Source organism: Bolinopsis microptera, chromosome 9 (genome assembly GCF_026151205.1).
Source record: "Bolinopsis microptera isolate Bmic1 chromosome 9, MBARI_Bmic_1.0, whole genome shotgun sequence".
Taxonomy (NCBI): domain Eukaryota; kingdom Metazoa; phylum Ctenophora; class Tentaculata; order Lobata; family Bolinopsidae; genus Bolinopsis; species Bolinopsis microptera.
The window spans coordinates 3049853-3071086 of record NC_087080.1 but is presented as its reverse complement, the minus strand read 5'-3'; the positions used below and the strand labels follow the sequence as shown (position 1 = coordinate 3071086).

Below are 21234 nucleotides of genomic sequence, written 5' to 3'. Positions count from 1 at the left end.
ATTCAAAATTTAAATTTTACACATTCCAAAACATCATGCTACATCCTTACACAACACACATTACATTGTCTTATATGCTCAACAAGAAATGTTCTTAGTGCACCACTTCTATGTAGGGTGTAGTAAGTCATTGTACTACCTTTATAATGTAGCTGTTACAATGTAGGTTACGTTACTAGGCGTTGGTAAAACGGCTGTCTATTGTGGTAGGAGTCTACCAATGGTACAATAGTAAGAGTAAGAGTAAGCAGTATACTTGCTTATAAACCTTCTTTGCAACACACTGCTACTTCCTGTATGTAATTCTGTAAGGAATACTCCATATTTTAGGTATCAAACAGTCATTACTTAAACTAACGGTTAAAACTTCTTGGTGATAAGGGGCGTATTTCAAAGTTTCTGGTTCAATCGCAACTTCCTTGAGGCTTGAAGCACCCACATTGTAGGCTAATTTTCATACTGTAATAGCATCACGCGCTAAACTCATAAGAAAATAACATTCTTTACATATACATGTATGTGGGCAATGGGCATCAAATCATATACACGGATCCTAAAATGTATTTGTCCCAACTAAAGTTTCTCTTGCATAACCATCTCTTGTGTCAGGTGATTGATTTCCAAGTTATAGAGACTCCGCCTTCGAAGAAGAACGAAACTCACGCCACTTCCTTGTTAATACTTACAGAGGAGGAGCTCATCGCTATTGACCTTCTGGATCCCAGGTCAGTCAACTTACATTCAGTTAATTAATTAATTAATTGTGTAACTGTGGTCGTTGATATATGTTTTAAAATAAAACAGAAATTGTTGTCTCTGTTTAAAATTCTTGAGTTTTAGTGTTGCCACTGACAAACTATTTTGATTTGCAGTAAAGCAGAAGGCAGCTTAGAGTTGTAGCTTACCGAGTAAGCTATAACTCTAAAGATTGCTCTAACCGATTATCGATGCATCTTACATACGATACACGAGCCTACATGAAAATAGCGCACACTAATACTAAATCAGTAACCACTTATATTGATCTGCTTTCTGCAATACAAACTATTCGTCTCATAATACAACGTACAATATTTCTTCTAAATGAATATCCGTGTGTAAACTGCCACATTTTCTGTGCTTGTTGATAATTCTCTACTGTATGATCGTACGGTTGCACAGTATTATTGTTGCGTCTTCTCTTTTCAAAGAGAAATCTGGCCACTTGTACAGATGACACAAATATTTGAGGTTATTGTGGTGCAATTATTGGAACAATCAAACGGAAAATATTTGGTATGGGAACCAATTGGAACTTGAAAAATTTTGATTGTTTGAAATAATTGCATAGACGTAGATGAACAGTAGTATAGACAATGCAAAAATTATTGCGCGACCGAACTAAATTTTCGCTTGAAATACCGATGAATCCATTTTTAAAAATGATTCTCACCCAAATGTGTCTAGTGTCTAATTTAAAAACATTTCAGCTTGCCGGAGTTCAGATTGCCGTACCTCTCTCCCATACACAGTTCTCCGGTTCAATTCATCAAATACCTCCCAAACTGTCCTAACACATTCCTGGAATTGCTGACCCAGCATAACGATAAAGTTGTCCTCGACAAATATTCTAAAAGTGTGAGTTTCCATCTTACAAAACCTTGCTATAATTTCAAAAAGAAGCCTGAGTATTCCCAAGCTTTGTAGCAGGCCATTGTTATAATGATAATTAATCAATGGTTAGTTATGGAAATGTAAAAAATTATAATATTATATGGAATCTCTACTTGTTGAGCTAGAGAGAGCTCAAGACGACGAGAGGAATAATTGTATATGTAAGAAAAGTAACCTAGTTAAGATAACAAGGTTTCCTCACCCTAATTACATCATTTAAAGAAGTAAGAAATGTTGCAACAGGGTAATGTTACATGTATTGTCTGAATCAAGCTGCAAACATTAGATTGTATTTGAACGGTAACTTGATACCTCAAACCATACTGTATGCTATAATATGTAAAGATATGAGTATATTTAACCGTAATAAGCAGTGTGTGAGTCATACATAGTCTTCAGACTCCCACACTGTTCAGGGCCGACTAATTAATTAAGTGATTAATTAGGCTTATTTCCCTGATTAGATTTCCCCAAACTTGTTACTTACAATGTAAAATGGGACAACTTTGAGACAAAATATTTTGTAGTACATATGCTTTTCAATTTGATTAATGAAATCAAGAGTTACATTAACCGCAGCCGTGGCCAATACAAGGAGGACAGCTAGACATCGATGGAGAGCCCAGAATGACGGATTTAGTTATCAGTGGTCACGAAGATGGAGTAATCAATATTTGGACGGTTTCTACCTGTGAGTTATTTATTCAACCTTTATATTGTTTAGGATTGAATATTGTGCAGGTTAATGGGTATTTTAATGACGAATGACAACAACCACATTTCCCATTATCTATGCTAACCAACTATGCAAGATTTAAGCTTTTAGGCATAAAAACTTGGACTATTTCCGCTGCATAAATTTAGCAACTTAAAATACACGATCAGACAGAAACTTTTACGCAACGCGCGGTGACATTTTAGTGATGAAACTAAGTTAGTCAATTGCTCAGTATCATGGCGCGTTTTACGCGCGCAATTAATTTCGATATGATCGATCGATATAACGTAGAGTCGATCACTTATTGTTTATCTTCATCATGCATCGACCATTATTGACACCAAACTTCTTACAGCGATGATGAAGTTGGTGTACAGCCAAGAAACAGAAAGAATATTGGAGCCCAAAATCAGTAATCTTGAGGATATGATGGGTGGTTATGAGGACGAAATAGAGATGAAACCTGTAGGGAGATATAACCCTTATCTGAACGACCCTAATCTGAGCATCTGTCAGATGGAACTTTGTCCATTCGATAGGTTCGTTCAGAAAAATAATTTTAAACTCATTTTGGAACCAAACGAATACCTCTAGTGCTTATGGAACCGTGGATTAGCTGAGGAACTGAATTATTTTGTTTTTTATTCATGTCTGGCATTTCAACTAACCATCTTGTTCAGGATCTTATGTGCGGCCAATAAGAAAGGAGAAATATACAAGTTTAAGTTTAACCCTGGCATAAGGAAGCTAGAAACTCCCATCTGTAATATCGACCTTTCTCCGTCTACTGAACCTAATAAACCAACTGAAGACAAAACTCACTCAGGTTCATTTATATTCATAATTTATAAAAAAGTTTTGGTTTTGATTCATTTCATCGGACAATTTACAATTTTATTCTCAAGGACCAAGGTATGATAGTATCATCTAAACCAACACCTATAATTTCAGCTGTGATACATTTCGAAGCAGGATTACAACCAGACTTGTGTATAAAAGTTTACCCACCCACCCCCATCCTAACCATGGCACTCAATCCTAGTGCTGGCTTATTAGCTCTCGGTAAATATTTTAAAAGTATAATAAAATGTTTAATATATGGAACATGTCTCTACTTATGTTCTTAAGTTCCTTGACTATAATCTTGTTAACGTATACTATGAATTGTATGGTATTTTGAGGAAAACGGCATTATAATTGGTGAAACAACCACTGACAAGTCTGTATGCATGTTTACGTAATATTTAGACATACTTATTTAATTGCTATTTAATTGCTATTTATTTGTTGTTCTCTTCAGGTACTCTATACGGGCTAGCTATAGTAGATATCACTACCCACAAAATAATATTCGCCACGTGTACGCTAGACAAATCAGATCCCCTACAAAGTCAGCCCTTCTCTAACATGACCAGAGGCGAAAAACTCCGGAGAACATTCAGTGTTCGTCAGAGCCGATCTTCCAAACGCGGTGGTATGTTTCAAATCAACTGGTTTTTTTACATATCTACAGTGCATTCACCTGCTTGATTTACATGGTGCCCAACCTCAGTTTTTGTTTTTAAATCTTTAACATAATCTGCTGCAGGGTCCTCAAGTAGTGTGAGACGGACAAAGTCGGAAAAGGGCACCAACGCTTCTTCCAGACAATCCATGAAATCCTTAAAATCACCTCCAGTTCAACCGCAGAGAGGGTCTGCAAAGAGCAACTTTGGTGGCAATAGTACTAGAAAATCAAGATTAGGTAAAAATCTATCTTATGCGGTATGCTACCTGACCCTTTAAGTGAATATTTTGAGATCCCCTTAGGTTTGAAGCTCTTTGTTAGAGTTCCTTTTACAAAAAGCGTAGAAATTATTGTCTGTAACTTTTATCACATCACTTAAAATAATTCCAAAACAGGACAATCAAGACGGAATCTTGGTCAGAACGACAACGTACAGGCAGTTGAAAACGCTGATGACACCAAGTCTGGAATCTACAAGAAATCCAGAGTCATATCACTTGTGTTTGCTGAAACTTTCCCGCCTGATCCTAGCTGTAAGACATAAATTATCATATCTTTGTAGTTAATAAATTTACCAATCGCATATAGAACACATTTTTGTATTAATCTAATAAATTTGAATAATTAAACCGATAAATTATACCAGTTAAACAACCTATCAAAACGCTGTGGGCTGGCTTGGGAAGTGGCAGGATGCAATGTTACAAACTTGATGTCGGGAGGAACAGACACGACGGCGTTACCTTGACACCAAGTAAGTTGCCATGACAAGCGGCTGATCTTGCTTCCTTTCCCACTGCTACTCAGTAGAACTTCCCAATTATTGTCCTTCCTCCATATATTCATAAAATCAATATGAACCATGTGGTTTGTAAATCTAAACCCCAGGTTACCGAAAGTGATAACGTTTCGCTATCACTTTCGGTAACACTTTCACTTTCACTTTCAGTATCTAAGCGGTTGCATTTCTCAAAAAACATCGATTCTGGTAAAGCTCGGTTTTGTGCCCTTCAGTTGAGAAATTTGCTGGTCTTTTCAAATTAAACCAGAGAATTGTGCTTGTTATGATTGTTTTGGAAGAAAAAATATAATTTCAAGGTTAATTTCCCAGGCCATTGGGTTGTTCTACACATCTTGCCATCGCTACTTTAACAGTCGATCAACAATCCTTCAGCCACTCGATTATCCCCATCTACAGTACTTTTGAAATAGTTATGATAATTTCACACCCTGATTATTAAGTGTCACGTGGCTGGCTGGTCACGTGGTCGACTGTTGAATTAGTGCCCTTATCTTGTGATACACCACGTACAGTGTTCTATTTGATCCAAACTGTTAAAAACTCTTGATTTCGTGTATACAAATGATGAGACCGCCAGACTTTCTCCGTGGCTGGAGTCCTCATGCTATTAGCAGCTTATCACTGGACTACGCTTTTCGCAATTTCGCCACTGCTTTGTGAAAACTATCATTTAGACATCTCTTTTTGCAAATGGAACAAATCTAAGCGAATTATCCATTCTTGCTGCATTAAACATTTATTCTTTACATGATTAAATATTCTCAAAAACAACCAATAACTAATAAGATAGATAATTAGGATTCCTCAGTTGGTCAGATGTCGATTCATCACACGGATGCGATCATTTTCATGGGATTTGTGGACAAGGAGGGTAAGATGCTGCCTGAACACAATCAGATACCACTAGAAGCAGCAAGAGAACAACCGCATTTCTTTGTCGTGGTTTCAACTTGCCAGGTAACGTTGTCATTTGGAGACCATTGAGTTGCAGTTCTTTGGATTTGTCTAAATTACGGAAACAGCCGATTCGCATCATTATTCGTTTGCCGTTTAAACTTTAGCAACGACGAAACATTTCTAAAGCCTGGCTAATGTAAAATAATAATTGTATACTCCAGGTAAAAGTGATTGAGCTGCCCTCAAGTTTAACTGTGAGAAAAGATCGTCTACAGGATGGTGAAGTGTTCAGGAAGGCCTTCGTGATGACCTTCAGGAATGCAGCTGCTCTGGTATGCTTGAAAACTTCCGGAGATTTGAACATATACAGCTTACCTCATCTCAAAGTTATGGCTAAGAACGCTAGATGTATGACGGTCGATGACGCTAAGTACGATTTATGTTAATCAACTTTAGGCTTCTATTTTTCCGCGAAAATACTAACGAGTGGTTACTATAATTATCTGTTTTGAAGTTTTAATATTACAATAAAGATAAGAATACCTAACAGCTTAAAAGACATTCCCTCACACATGTTTCTCCGTTACAGAGGAATTATGAGTTTGACGATGGCTAAGAATGGGTACGCTGTGTATCTCTTTAACGCTTCAGAAATCCAGTGGATAACCGTAGCTGAAGCCTTCTTGTAAGTTTGGCAACTCACAACCTAATAACACAACTTATAACACAACCTAACACGCACACAATGGATTTTTTACAATGAAAAGTTCGCGCACAACTACTTCATATTTGGCGCACTAATTTTCAATGTGAAAAATATATTTATCTCATTAAACTATATAAAAAATAAGTATAAAGAATAAGGAAAAGGAACGGGAATGAAGCCAATACCAGAAGTGAAACCCCACCAAAGAATAATTGATCCTTAGGTAGACCTGGTGAAATAAAGTAACTGAACTGTAAGTAACCAGATGCCTTGGGGCTGCCAAGGTTAAGCGGGCGTTAGGTGACATGAACTAATGTTCTCCCACTGTCACAGTGCAGCCAAGCAGAGTGCTGTTGTTCCAAGAACACTCTTTATAACCGGATCACACACTGCCGCTGCTTCTCGTACCGTAGCTAGGGCGGGCAGCTCACGCCCCTGTTTGGTCTAAGGAACAGAAAACATGAAGGGAAACACTCCTGAAGAACTGTGCAAAAGGGGGTAATAATATCATAAAAAGGGGCCAACTAGCAAAAACTAAGGACGTAAATCATATAATAACAAGCTATCACTTGGCGCATCCGGCAGGGCGGAGGAACCGCCACACACTTTCAACAGTGATACAAATTGCAATCTCATTAAATCTGATATATATTAAATGCGCGCCAAAATATATATTTCCTCTGGCTCTACTAATAACATGATATTATAATAATAATATCAATTATTACAGGCCTCCTGATTCCTGGTCAATACCTTTCGCTGATCCGGTTCACAGGAAAAAGATTAAATTCGACCGTAACAAATTGTGTAAGTTTTCTTAAATTACTGGTATTTTCTTTTATTTTCTTATAATGTTTTTCTAATAATTTAAAAAATTGTCTTGTATTCTTATATTACTCGGAAACTTAAAAATTAAGACACTTATAACGCTTTAAGTTTAAAAGGATTATATCCATTAATCTACGTTTGACTTCCAAACATTCATAGCCTGTGTAACGATTTCTAGCAATTGCTTAGAACAAAAACTTGAATTTCAATTTTCAGTTGAAAAGGGTAAAGGAACCGTACCTGGACTTGAACAAAGAGAGGAGGTCGAAAAGTCGGAAGGTTTTACAGAAACCCTCATCGAATATCCAAACAACAATGTAAGTAGATCGAGAAATGGGTTTGGGTTCTGTAGAATTTAGTTTGCGTGGCCCAATTTGGTATTATTATTTTATGCAGAATTTAGCAATGGAGTGGACACTGGACAGCGGTGCCTGCCTCGTTTAAATATAGTCACATGTATATGAAATCTTAATTTAGCCGCAAAACTGTGTCAATGCTAACGCAATTTTTTTTGCACTGTGTAGTCAGTAACATAAGTAAGTAAGTAGTGTCACCAAGGCACGTACAGTAACAGTACAGTAACAGTACAGTAACACGTACAGTAATACGTGCAGCTGTACTACTTGGAGGTGCTTTAATAAACTAATAATCCCCGCTCCAGTCAACAAAGTAATATTGCTTGCAAGTTAATTGGCGACATGTTAGATTAATATTGATTATATACAAATACAGCTCCTACAGTATGAGATCTAATTGCACTGTAACCTCCAAAACTCTCTACTATTACGGCACACCCCTCCTTTGTTTTATTTTACTTTGAGCGGTTACCAGCGGTTACCAGCGCCTGTTACCAACGGTTACCAGCGTATGTTACCAGCGGTTACCAGCGGTTACCAGCGTCTGTTACAAACGGTTACCAGCGTCTGTTGCCAACGGTTACCAGCGTCTGTTACCAGCGGTTACCAGCGGTTACCAGCGGTTACCAGCGTCTGTTACCAGCTGTTACCAACGGTTACCAGCGTCTGTTACCAACGGTTACCAGCGTCTGTTACCAACGGTTACCAGCGTCTGTTACCAGCTGTTACCAACGGTTACCAGCGTCGGTTACCAACGGTTACCAGCGCCTGTTACCAGCGGTTACCAGCGTCTGTTACCAGCGGTTACCAACGGTTACCAGCGTCTGTTACCAACGGTTACCAGCGTCTGTTACCAGCGGTTACCAGCGTCTGTTACCAACGGTTACCAGCGTCTGTTACCAGCGGTTACCAACGGTTACCAGCAGTTGCCAGCGTCTGTTACCAGCGTCTGTTACCAGCGGTTACCAACGGTTACCAGCGTCTGTTACCAGCGTCTGTTACCAGCGGTTACCAACGGTTACCAGCGTCTGTTACCAGCAGTTACCAGCGTCTGTTACCAGCGTCTGTTACCAGCGGTTACCAACGGTTACCAACGGTTACCAGCGTCTGTTACCAGCAGTTACCAGCGTCTGTTACCAGCATCTGTTACCAGCGGTTACCAACGGTTACCAGCGTATGTTACCAGCGGTTACCAGCGGTTACCAGCGTCTGTTACAAACGGTTACCAGCGTCTGTTGCCAACGGTTACCAGCGTCTGTTACCAGCGGTTACCAGCGGTTACCAGCGGTTACCAGCGTCTGTTACCAGCTGTTACCAACGGTTACCAGCGTCTGTTACCAACGGTTACCAGGCACCAGCGTCTGTCACCAACGGTTACCAGCGTCTGTTACCAGCTGTTACCAACGGTTACCAGCGTCTGTTACCAACGGTTACCAGGCACCAGCGTCTGTCACCAACGGTTACCAGCGTCTGTTACCAGCTGTTACCAACGGTTACCAGCGTCGGTTACCAACGGTTACCAGCGCCTGTTACCAGCGGTTACCAGCGTCTGTTACCAGCGGTTACCAACGGTTACCAGCGTCTGTTACCAACGGTTACCAGCGTCTGTTACCAGCGGTTACCAGCGTCTGTTACCAACGGTTACCAGCGTCTGTTACCAGCGGTTACCAACGGTTACCAGCAGTTGCCAGCGTCTGTTACCAGCGTCTGTTACCAGCGGTTACCAACGGTTACCAGCGTCTGTTACCAGCGTCTGTTACCAGCGTCTGTTACCAGCGGTTACCAACGGTTACCAGCGTCTGTTACCAGCAGTTACCAGCGTCTGTTACCAGCGTCTGTTACCAGCGGTTACCAACGGTTACCAACGGTTACCAGCGTCTGTTACCAGCAGTTACCAGCGTCTGTTACCAGCGTCTGTTACCAGCGGTTACCAACGGTTACCAGCGTCTGTTACCAGCGTCTGTTACCAGCGGTTACCAACGGTTACCAGCGTCTGTTACCAGCGGTTACCAACGGTTACCAGTGTCAGTACCGATACAAATTACAATTTGTGGTGCCGGGGTTCTTTCCACAGAATTACATACTTCTTAAAATACGCTAGATAGGAATTTGTGTTTATTTTCTTGTCTGTTTCCCATGTTTTGCTTCTGGGATTCCTTATACTTTCAACAGCTCTTCATGATTGAAAAGTCTACAATTTTTGAAATTACTCATTTCATCAGGCATTAAGCTCACTAAACACTTGCTACTTTACAGAAATAGTTTTTATATTGTTTCCTGGTTTTGTTGAAATTTTTGTGGATACTAATGATAATTATTATTTCAGAATACAAATGAGCCCAACCTCGGTAAGTTACAATCTTAAAGACTTTAACAGTTTAAGATAAATATAATATGATAAATATATAATATGATAAATGTAATGCATACTAATATTATCATATTTATCTGTTTTCGGTATCGAATATCAATATTAGAATCAATTGTATAATATCATGCCGTTTTGAGCAGTTGTGCATTAAAAGCAGATTTGATAATTTCTTAAAAGGATCGTCGACTGAAAGCTATTAAAATAGACCAATGATAAAATCCAGGTATTTTTAACGATTTTATTCGTGCGATATTGTATGATTCGCAATTATGATCCCTCGGAGTATTAAACTACCTGTCCTATTTTTCTGTCCAATTTAAAATTTAATGCACCAGACACTGTTATTAGAGTTCGTATTAGTTTTATAATGACAGCGCCAAAACTTCACCGATCATGCTCACCTCGCAGTACTTGTTTGACAGCTTGCCTGTAGCGGTGGTAGAAGTAGCAAATATGCCGTCTTCTTCTTCTTCTTCTTCTCTGGTCCACTTCTGTAAAAACATTTTTTGTGCGTGTGTTATAACAACTTATTTGATCCCCACTATGTGAGTCTTGATTATGATTTCCTGGCTGAGTGCCAAGTATTTCCATTGTGACAGGTTGCTCGGTCATTTCCCTGGATGGGCACCAAAAGGTATTCCCTTTCATGATAAAAACCGATTTTGTTTGACCGACTCGAGATTCAAGAACGTTTACCTGCCTGTAACAATTAACGAATTTTAAGAGAATCACGTGCGCATTTTCAGCCAATCACGGGAACCATATTACCATTAGCTGCCTATCACAAAAATAAAAGTCACGTGATGATCTCGTTGAGGCATGACCACGTGACTTAATTTCAGAATCATTAGGTGCAGATGGCGGCTGGTTTGTCTTGAGATTACAGTGTCTTTGCTCTCATTATGTATACCATTTGAGAGAAAATGTCGGTGTCGGGCGGATCCTTGGGGCAGGGTAGTTTTGTTACACCACTATTTTAAGAACTTACCTCCTTAGTCTTATACCTGAATCCAGCATATTTCGACTGTATTTTTAACAAAAGATTCTTTAATCATACCCCAAGAGTAGTGAAGCTTTACTAAAGTGTGCTACATATAGCAAGTAATTGTACAGGTCGCACCCCTGCCAGCTGCTGCTCAGGCCCCATATTAGCTTAAAACCATTATCATGTGTGTGTGATACTTCAGGTTGGGGCGTGCCTTCACTCGACCAAACTTACCGGAAACTTAGCTGCCAGAGCTTTATTCCTCCTCAATAATCAAGCTCAGTAAGCTTGATTATTGAGGACCGAGTTGTGTTTCATTTTGAAGTGTACCCTCAGTTACCCCACTATTGTCCCTTGTCTTGTCAGTCCTTAGTTTAGGTCTTCTCATAGCTATTAGCCTATTGTCCTGTGCACAACTCAAACTGTAATATTCTGAATATGAGAACAGGTGTGTCCCCTCCCTCCAATTAGTAACCCTCCAGCTCTACCGTTCATGTGAAATGAACCTGTCTCGATGCAATCTCTGAGGTGCTTCATTCCACCATTCATTTAATGAAGTGAAAATCGTCACGTGATCATGGTCAACCAATCATGAACCCCTTGGCCGGAGTTATATCTTTCATTAGTTTATATATTTTATTAGATGATAAATGGCCAGAACGCACCATCTAAATGTTTTTTGGTTTTGTTCTTTTAAAGTTTATAGAGCTGATGTCATGGAGGCAGTCAGATATAATGCTCAAAACTATACTTAGTTTTATAATAAGCATTAATAAAGTTTGAAGTAGTAACGAGAGTTGTCTCGACCGTCATCCGTGCTCCCTCCCTTTCTGTCCACACGAAGCACGTGCTAAAGTGCTCCAATTCAACATGTTTCTTGGTAGCGGCGCTGGGAGCACGTGCTAATACTCGTAATATGATTGGAAGCGCATCGTGACGTCACAGCTTCTACTCAAAACATTGTTTTGAACCGGCTCCCAGTCAGTGCTACTCCCGTGTAGTCAGGACATGATATCTAAATATATCTTTTGCATTGTCTGTTATTTTACAATTTGCAGTCACTTCTGGTCTGGGTAACATTTGATTTTTCACGAGTTTGTTAAACGGCGTATTTTGATTACTCTTTTTTGTTTAGTCTAATACCCTCGCGTTTAACACTCCTCGGACTTTAAAAGTTGTCCCAATTTGCAACATTGAGTTCTGCTCCTGAAATATTAAGTTTTATTTTTCTTAATAATGTCAAATTTCTCTTTGGGAGCTGATCTAGTATTTGAGCTACCGACAGTGGTAGGGCATTAAATTGATTTTTGAGTTAGATTAACATTTCACTGCATTACTCAGCCTGAAATAAATACCGAGCAGTGAAACTACTTGGAATTGATACTACTTTACCACATATCAAGCTTATTTAAACCGTATGGGATTCTTTAGTTCAGTTGCAAGCTGGTTGTATTCTGGTTGTGTTCTGTTCCTAAATTAGTTCGTAGCAGGGGCTTATCGTTGATACGAGCTAAGTCGCTTGCTTCCTCGGCTCAGTTGTAGTCGAGTCTATGAAAAGATTTATTTATTCCATATTTAACCCCTCTTTTTCCAATCACGTTTCACCACACGTTTAGACTTCCTTGAGCTATTCTACAAAGAATATCTTATTTCTAACTAACTAAGATACAATCAAATCTGCAACTTAATAACCTGTAATTTTACAAACCTGCAACCTTGTAACCTATAATTTTACAAACCTGCAACCTTGTAACCTATAATATTACAAACCTGCAACCTCGTAACCTATAATTTTACAAACCTGCAACCTTGTGACCTGTATTTTACAAACCTGCAACCTTGTAACCTGTAATTTTACAAACCTGCAACCTTGTAACCTATAATTTAACAAACCTGCAACCTTGTAACCTATAATTTTACAAACCTGCAACCTTGTAACCTATAATATTACAAACCTGCAACCTCGTAACCTATAATTTTACAAACCTGCAACCTTGTAACCTGTAATTTTACAAACCTGCAACCTTGTAACCTGTAATTTTACAAACCTGCAACCTTGTAACCTATAATTTAACAAACCTGCAACTTTGTAACCTATAATTTTACAAACCTGCAACCTTGTAACCTATAATATTACAAACCTGCAACCTCGTAACCTATAATTTTACAAACCTGCAACCTTGTAACCTGTAATTTTACAAACCTGCAACCTTGTAACCTGTAATTTTACAAACCTGCAACCTTGTAACCTATATCTTTACAAAACTGCAACCTTGTAACCTGTAATTTTACAAACCTGCAACCTTGCAACCTCTAATTTTACAAACCTGCAACCTTGTAACCTATAATTTTACAAACCTGCAACCTTGTAACCTCTAATTTTACAGCTCTAGCTGACAGATCAGACGCAGACTATCCCGCATCTCCAGAGTTGTTTAGTCCTGAGGGCAGCATGGATAGTGACTTAGACAAACAGGTAGGTTTATTAGATAATTGGTATGTTGGTATGTTGGCATGTTGGTATGTTGGTATGTTGGTATGTTGGTGTGTTGGTATGTTGGTATGTTGGTATGTGGGTATGTTGGTATATTGGTATGTTGGTATGTTGGTATGTTGGTATGTTGGTATGTTGGTGTGTTGGTATGTTGGTATGTTGGTATGTTGGTATGTTGGTATGTTGGTGTGTTGGTATGTTGGTATGTTGGTATGTTGGTATGTTGGTATGTTGGTATGTTGGCATGTTGGTATGTTGGTATGTTGGTATGTTGGTATGTGGGTATGTTGGTATGTTAGTATGTTGGTATGTGGGTATGTTGGTATGTTGGCATGTTGGTATGTTGGCATGTTGGTATGTTCTGGCAGGAATTTGTTTTACCAGCTTCCTGAACTTTTGGAGCCAGACTTGCCATGTCATGAGCTTTAACCAAACGGCAAAATCTTTCAGTAGATTCGAAATTATTCTCATCAGAATTTTATGCGATTAAAAATAGAAATCCATATATTGGTTTGTTCAAAATTTTCAACTACGTCACTCCGATATAGATATAACTTTTTATGCTACTCAATCTCAGGTTTTATTAACTTGTAGCATAACTGAATATATTAACGATACATTATATTTAGAGTGAGTCAGGATCTCGTAGTGGTCGACGCCGCAGTTCGCTAGTTGAAGCTTTTGAGGGTGTCAAGAACGCCGGCCTAGGTTGGTTATTTCTCAATGGTTCTGTAAATCACGATTAAATTTCATATAAATCAAAAATTAATCACAGCATATTTTTACTTGACTCAGTAATTTTATTGTGCTGTTATATTAGGGTCGTTCACATATTACGCAATTACTTGTTGATGATCAATTTGCAATCCTCCCCCCTCCGTAATCAGTTTTACATATTGTGCAAACATTACACTAGCGTAATCATATTCAGAAACCCCCTCCTCCCCCTCAGCGATTACATGATTTATAAACGACCCCTAATAACAAACCAACTGAATACCCCAACACTCAGCGATTACATAATTTATAAACGACCCCTAATAACAAACCAACTGAATACCCCAACACTCAGCGATTACATAATTTATAAACGACCCATAATAACAAACCAACTGAATACCCCAACACTCAGCGATAACATAATTTATAAACGACCCCTAATAACAAACCAACTGAATACCCCAACACTCAGCGATTACATAATTTATAAACGACCCCTAATAACAAACCAACTGAATACCCCAACACTCAGCGATTACATAATTTATAAACGACCCATAATAACAAACCAACTGAATACCTCAACACTCAGCGATAACATAATTTATAAACGACCCCTAATAACAAACCAACTGAATACCCCAACGCTCAGCGATTACATGATTTATAAACGACCCCTAATAACAAACCAACTGAATACCCCAACGCTCAGCGATTACATAATTTATAAACGACCCCTAATAACAAACCAACTGAATACCCTAACACTCAGCGATAACATAATTTATAAACGACCCCTAATAACAAACCAACTGAATACCCCAACACTCAGCGATAACATAATTTATAAACGACCCATAATAACAAACCAACTGAATACCCTAACACTCAGCGATAACATAATTTATGAACGACCCCTAATAACAAACCAACTGAATACCCCAACACTCAGCGATAACATAATTTATAAACGACCCATAATAACAAACCAACTGAATACCCTAACACTCAGCGATAACATAATTTATAAACGACCCCTAATAACAAACCAACTGAATACCCCAACACTCAGCGATAACATAATTTATAAACGACCCATAATAACAAACCAACTGAATACCCTAACACTCAGCGATAACATAATTTATAAACGACCCCTAATAACAAACCAACTGAATACCCCAACACTCAGCGATAACATAATTTATAAACGACCCATAATAACAAACCAACTGAATACCCTAACACTCAGCGATAACATAATTTATGAACGACCCCTAATAACAAACCAACTGAATACCCCAACACTCAGCGATAACATAATTTATAAACGACCCATAATAACAAACCAACTGAATACCCTAACACTCAGCGATAACATAATTTATAAACGACCCCTAATAACAAACCAACTGAATACCCCAACACTCAGCGATTACATAATTTATAAACGACCCCTAATAACAAACCAACTGAATACCCCAACACTCAGCGATTACATAATTTATAAACGACCCATAATAACAAACCAACTGAATACCCCAACACTCAGCGATAACATAATTTATAAACGACCCCTAATAACAAACCAACTGAATACCCCAACGCTCAGCGATTACATGATTTATAAACGACCCCTAATAACAAACCAACTGAATACCCCAACGCTCAGCGATTACATAATTTATAAACGACCCCTAATAACAAACCAACTGAATACCCTAACACTCAGCGATAACATAATTTATAAACGACCCCTAATAACAAACCAACTGAATACCCCAACACTCAGCGATAACATAATTTATAAACGACCCATAATAACAAACCAACTGAATACCCTAACACTCAGCGATAACATAATTTATGAACGACCCCTAATAACAAACCAACTGAATACCCCAACACTCAGCGATAACATAATTTATAAACGACCCATAATAACAAACCAACTGAATACCCTAACACTCAGCGATAACATAATTTATAAACGACCCCTAATAACAAACCAACTGAATACCCCAACACTCAGCGATAACATAATTTATAAACGACCCATAATAACAAACCAACTGAATACCCTAACACTCAGCGATAACATAATTTATAAACGACCCCTAATAACAAACCAACTGAATACCCCAACACTCAGCGATAACATAATTTATAAACGACCCCTAATAACAAACCAACTGAATACCCTAACACTCAGCGATAACATAATTTATAAACGACCCCTAATAACAAACCAACTGAATACCCTAACACTCAGCGATAACATAATTTATAAATGACCCCTAATAACAAACCAACTGAATACCCTAACACTCAGCGATAACATAATTTATAAACGACCCCTAATAACAAACCAACTGAATACCCTAACACTCAGCGATAACATAATTTATAAACGACCCCTAATAACAAACCAACTGAATACCCTAACACTCAGCGATAACATAATTTATAAACGACCCATAATAACAAACCAACTGAATACCCTAACACTCAGCGATAACATAATTTATAAACGACCCCTAATAACAAACCAACTGAATACCCTAACACTCAGCGATAACATAATTTATAAACGACCCCTAATAACAAACCAACTGAATACCCCAACACTCAGCGATTACATAATTTATAAACGACCCATAATAACAAACCAACTGAATACCCTAACACTCAGCGATAACATAATTTATAAACGACCCCTAATAACAAACCAACTGAATACCCTAACACTCAGCGATTACATAATTTATAAACGACCCCTAATAACAAACCAACTGAATACCCTAACACTCAGCGATTACATAATTTATAAACGACCCCTAATAACAAACCAACTGAGTACCCCAACACAGTCCCTACCTCCCACAGGGTTCTTTAAGTCCGGAAGTAAGAACAGTATAAACGATCTACCAGCGACTGAGGAGAGTGCTGAACAGCCCCCCAAACCACCTCCAGTCAGCAACTCTAATCACAACAACCAACCTAAACTTACTGTCAACAGTTTAGATCGCACCAACAAGGTAATTTAATCTCTACTACCTGAAACATTGGGGACCACGAGACCTTGGGGTCATTCAAAATATCCTGATCGAAATTAAGCTCATTATGAATGATTAAGGATAAATAAGATTTAGTTAACTTATAAACTTAACTAATCTAACTGAGATTATAACGACACGGTTATTAAACCACTTGTAGGAGAAGTTGGAGAAGCCGGGGTATAAGCCGCGAGTAATAGATGTACTGTACATAGGTGTAGTGCGCAATATCATTGTCAAGTATCTAGTCTGTATGTAACCGGAGTTTACCAGGTTTTAGTTTGGTATCTTCTAAGTATAACTAGGGCTGGTTTTACTTTAAATAACGGTATTTTCTGAGTCTTGGTGTGTTACTTAATGTGTCCTTTCTACCGGGCGTTGGTATTGTTTCTGAATATAGTGTCTAGTAAGTATACTGGCGCTGAGTTACGGAGTTAAGATTCACTCTAGCTGTACAGGTATTGACTCTGAGTGATATTGGGTTTGTTTAAGCAGTTTATCTCATTACTCGAACACTCGCTGGTCTAAGGAGCCCTCGAGTTAAATCGAGCAATAACAATAATACCATTTAATAATTATCATTAAATCCCTAAAACCAGAAAATCTTCCAGCAATTTGCGTATTCAAGCAATAGGGGTAACAAGAACCGACACCAAAACCTATCCTTCCAAGGTGTATAAACCTTGCAATATGGGTAAATAAAGAGTGCATCAACAGTGTCTGTAATCTGTATATATAAAGCATGTGAAACAAGAAATCTGTAGACTTGGTGTCTTATCTAGGTTATGAGATAAGGAAATGTACTCTTTTAATAACCAATCATTACATCAAAATTATAATAGTAGTAATGTCTTTTGCTTCTACCAATACCAATACCAATAAATATCCATCGTGATCATTTAGATTGTAAATCCTGCATGATATAATTTGTTTCATGAAATTTCTGATCCTTTTTTCGCTCTTCTTTATTTACCCTGGTTCATATAATATTATTTTCACGAATTTACAACAATTTCGCGTTTTTTCTCTCTAATTTGTGCACTTGGTGTGTCTTGTTTATGCAAGGATCGTACTTTTCCGATATACCTTTTCGAGCATGCTCAATTGATGATCCCCAACATCTCTTTGGAACATCAACCAAGCCAGTTTTAATTATGTTTTGTGTATCAACCTATCCTCTCAGTTATTGTGCTCTTCCATCTTAACTTAATTTTTAAATGCACTCCTGTTATTTAACCTTGTTTATTAGTTATAACACCTTCAAACACTGAATTCAAATAAAATGTATATCGTTAAGTTTTTATTTAGCTGAATCACTGGCCCATATTAAAAACTGGTGCCTTTACTTGAGTATCCAGGGTTACAACACACTAGTATTTGCTAACAAACCCCCTGCTAGGCTACTGAGGAGAGAGGTGAGAAGTTGGAAACACTGGAGAACAAATCTACCACACTTATGGAGGGCGCCCGGTCATTCGGCGCTAATGCTAAACGTCTCAGAGAACAAGCTGCTGCCGGACACTAGACTCCGGACCCAGGACTCCCAGCATAGGACTCCGGACATTCGGACATCTCCAGGATAATATGTTATCATTCTCTGTTTACGTTTGTTGCACCGCTTTTTTCCCACATTTAGTTCTAGTCATTTTGTTATGCGCAATGAATGTGAATTTCTTGTCATGTAGATTGCTATACAGCCTTTTTCGGTTCAGATTACTGCTTTCAAATAGCTGTTTTAATATTTTTATAATATTTTGACTATTTTAAAAAGCCCCTGCTTACTTACAAATTTATGTATCAGATCAAAATTTTCTTTTTGAATGGTTTTAGTTTTAAGGTGGACGTTGGTTGGTGATGGGGTTTATTCAGAACAATTTAAAGTTATTATGCATGTTAAACATACAGCTTACTACAACGTGATCAATTATCTTATTTACAAGACGTCTTTATTTTAAGTTTGATCCTCATGATTGAAGATGATCAGCTGACAATTTGAGGAGGAATTAGTGTGGCTTGATACGACCAGTTAAAGATTAATGATTATGATTTATCATTTAAGTTTTAAGATTCAGATTTTTAATGAAATGAAACTCCAAGATGTAAGTTACAATAGAAGTGACGTGCCAAGTCGCGCGTGAAACTGTAAATTATAAGAGTTCCGACTGATAGTGATATTATTAGCAGTGCTGTTTTCTGACGTTTTTCGGTTACAATTATACACTGTACTTCGAGTTACTTGGAAAATGCAATGTAAATTTGTCAAATATACCGTGTTTTATTCCTTTCCATTGTTCTCCAGTTAACTAAATCGACAGTGCCTAGCAAATGAGATTCCCAATTGTAAAATACTAATAGTACTAAAAATGACGGATAAATAGATCACAGCTGATATAATGATGCATATGCTTTTATTTTGTCTCGCATCACGAGACCTAACATTTCATAGTACGGTCCCACTAAATTAAATCACTCGACACTCTCCAAGAATTTTAAATTTGTACAGGCTAGACGAGAGGGGCTCTGAGCGTTTGTAAGTTCGCCCCATGCTGCCAGGTTAGGTCATGTCAAACGTTGCAATTTGCATAATTCCCTTTTCGCGTGTCAGGAAATATCAGCTATGCAGCAATGCCAGGCCCTCTTTCTACCTGCTACATACAGTAAGTGACCTGAAATCAGATTCGAAATATAAAGAAAATCGGTTACCAGTGAAAGTGGAAAATATTCAAACCAAATCAAGTACAGCGACAGATCATGCCTCATGCTCAAAGTAAAATTAGGTCCCGGTGAGACAGTGTTGACTACATGGTCGTTGATATACTACACGTTGCAATTTGCATATCCTTTCTTATTCCAGCCGGCAAAATAAAGAGGAAAATGCGTTTATAGTTTAACGTTTTTAGTGGAACGTAATACGTATGTCCAATGTCTCCTTTCATCCGTGGAGTGCGCGCACGTGTCGAAAGAGTGAACGTATTCATCTGTGTAGTGGCCTACACAGCGCGCACAGATGAATACGTTCACTCTTTCGACATGATTAGTGCGGGGACGATTGTACTGTCGAAGACAATCGATCAACTAAACGGATCGTAAAGTATTTTCATCCGACGAATTAATTTTTTATTCATTCGCATAGACCAGAATGCGCGCGCGCGTCATGTGATCTAAGAAATTAGTTTTAGCGAAAATTTCTCATAGCTCAATGTTTAAGCGCGTTACAAACACGTAATTTGGGTATGAAATTGTTACCAGCTTTGTTGTTGTTGAGGTGGGCGCGTCTCTGTCGAAGTAGAGTTTCCGATGCAAACGGTAGCCTTTTTCTCGGGTTGTGGTCATATCGGGTTATCATTTTCCGCGTGGCAGAATTTCCATTCCTTTAGACTCACCCTTGTACAAGAGACAAATAAAACAAAAATCTCTTTAAAGGTGCATTTTGCTATAAAATTTCAATTTATCACAAACGAAATCCAGACAAACATAACATTTCCAAACGACATGGCAGCAATCTACATCAATCTTACACTCAGCCGTAGCTTATAAATTAGCACAGTGATCACTGCCGTTTTCTGACAAAAGTGCTTAAGTAACACAAGGTTCATTTTGTGCAAATTGAGGTTAAAGATTTCAATTCTGTAATTGCTCTGGGCTAGCTACTGTACAATTTAAACTGCACCCACTATGTTTCTAAGGTACTTTGTCGACTTTTGAGACTTCTGACAAGGTTTCATCATCCTAACTTCTCGGAAAGTGCCTCAAAATCACAAATTATAGTTTGGATTTCTTAGAAAAGTGCTTAAGTACAGTCACATCGGCAAATACTACATGTTCTGATGAAAATGACCCGTTCAAACCATTGGTCATCGAAAGTAAAACGAAAAATTAGCCTAAAACTGTTGTGATGAAACATTGGTTGTAAATAGGGGACACACTGAAATAGAAAATTTGAAATTTCGTTTTCTGAGAAAAGTGCGTAAGTACAGTCACATCGGCAGATACTACATGTTCTGATGAAAATGACCCGTTCAAACCATTGGTCATCGAAAGTAAAACGAAAAATTAGCCTAAAACTGTTGTGATGAAACATTGGTTGTAAATAGGGGACACGCTGAAATAGAAAATTTGAAAATTTCGTTTTCTGAGAAAA

The 21234-nt window shown here is 38.2% G+C and overlaps 1 protein-coding gene across 2 annotated transcripts in view; it reads left to right on the top strand.

Annotated features, from left to right (window-relative positions):
* Nucleotides 1-19357, top strand: part of LOC134821243 (LLGL scribble cell polarity complex component 2-like) — a 69690-nt gene extending 50333 nt beyond the window's left edge. Inside the window, exons 10-30 of one of the 2 annotated variants that reach the window (XM_063831947.1) lie at nucleotides 610-725; nucleotides 1470-1617; nucleotides 2233-2344; nucleotides 2727-2910; nucleotides 3052-3197; nucleotides 3323-3433; nucleotides 3672-3845; nucleotides 3960-4115; nucleotides 4274-4411; nucleotides 4525-4632; nucleotides 5489-5637; nucleotides 5799-6007; nucleotides 6167-6262; nucleotides 7014-7090; nucleotides 7328-7428; nucleotides 9794-9815; nucleotides 13211-13299; nucleotides 13947-14025; nucleotides 16924-17075; nucleotides 17705-17787; nucleotides 18493-19357. In XM_063831947.1, the coding sequence (XP_063688017.1) occupies nucleotides 610-725; nucleotides 1470-1617; nucleotides 2233-2344; nucleotides 2727-2910; nucleotides 3052-3197; nucleotides 3323-3433; nucleotides 3672-3845; nucleotides 3960-4115; nucleotides 4274-4411; nucleotides 4525-4632; nucleotides 5489-5637; nucleotides 5799-6007; nucleotides 6167-6262; nucleotides 7014-7090; nucleotides 7328-7428; nucleotides 9794-9815; nucleotides 13211-13299; nucleotides 13947-14025; nucleotides 16924-17075; nucleotides 17705-17773 (2436 nt within the window). In that variant the 3' untranslated portion in view covers nucleotides 17774-17787; nucleotides 18493-19357. The remainder of the gene's footprint in view (nucleotides 1-609; nucleotides 726-1469; nucleotides 1618-2232; nucleotides 2345-2726; nucleotides 2911-3051; nucleotides 3198-3322; nucleotides 3434-3671; nucleotides 3846-3959; nucleotides 4116-4273; nucleotides 4412-4524; nucleotides 4633-5488; nucleotides 5638-5798; nucleotides 6008-6166; nucleotides 6263-7013; nucleotides 7091-7327; nucleotides 7429-9793; nucleotides 9816-13210; nucleotides 13300-13946; nucleotides 14026-16923; nucleotides 17076-17704; nucleotides 17788-18492) is intronic. The other variant, XM_063831946.1, reaches the window with a different exon arrangement.
* The last annotated feature ends 1877 nt before the right edge of the window (nucleotides 19358-21234 follow it).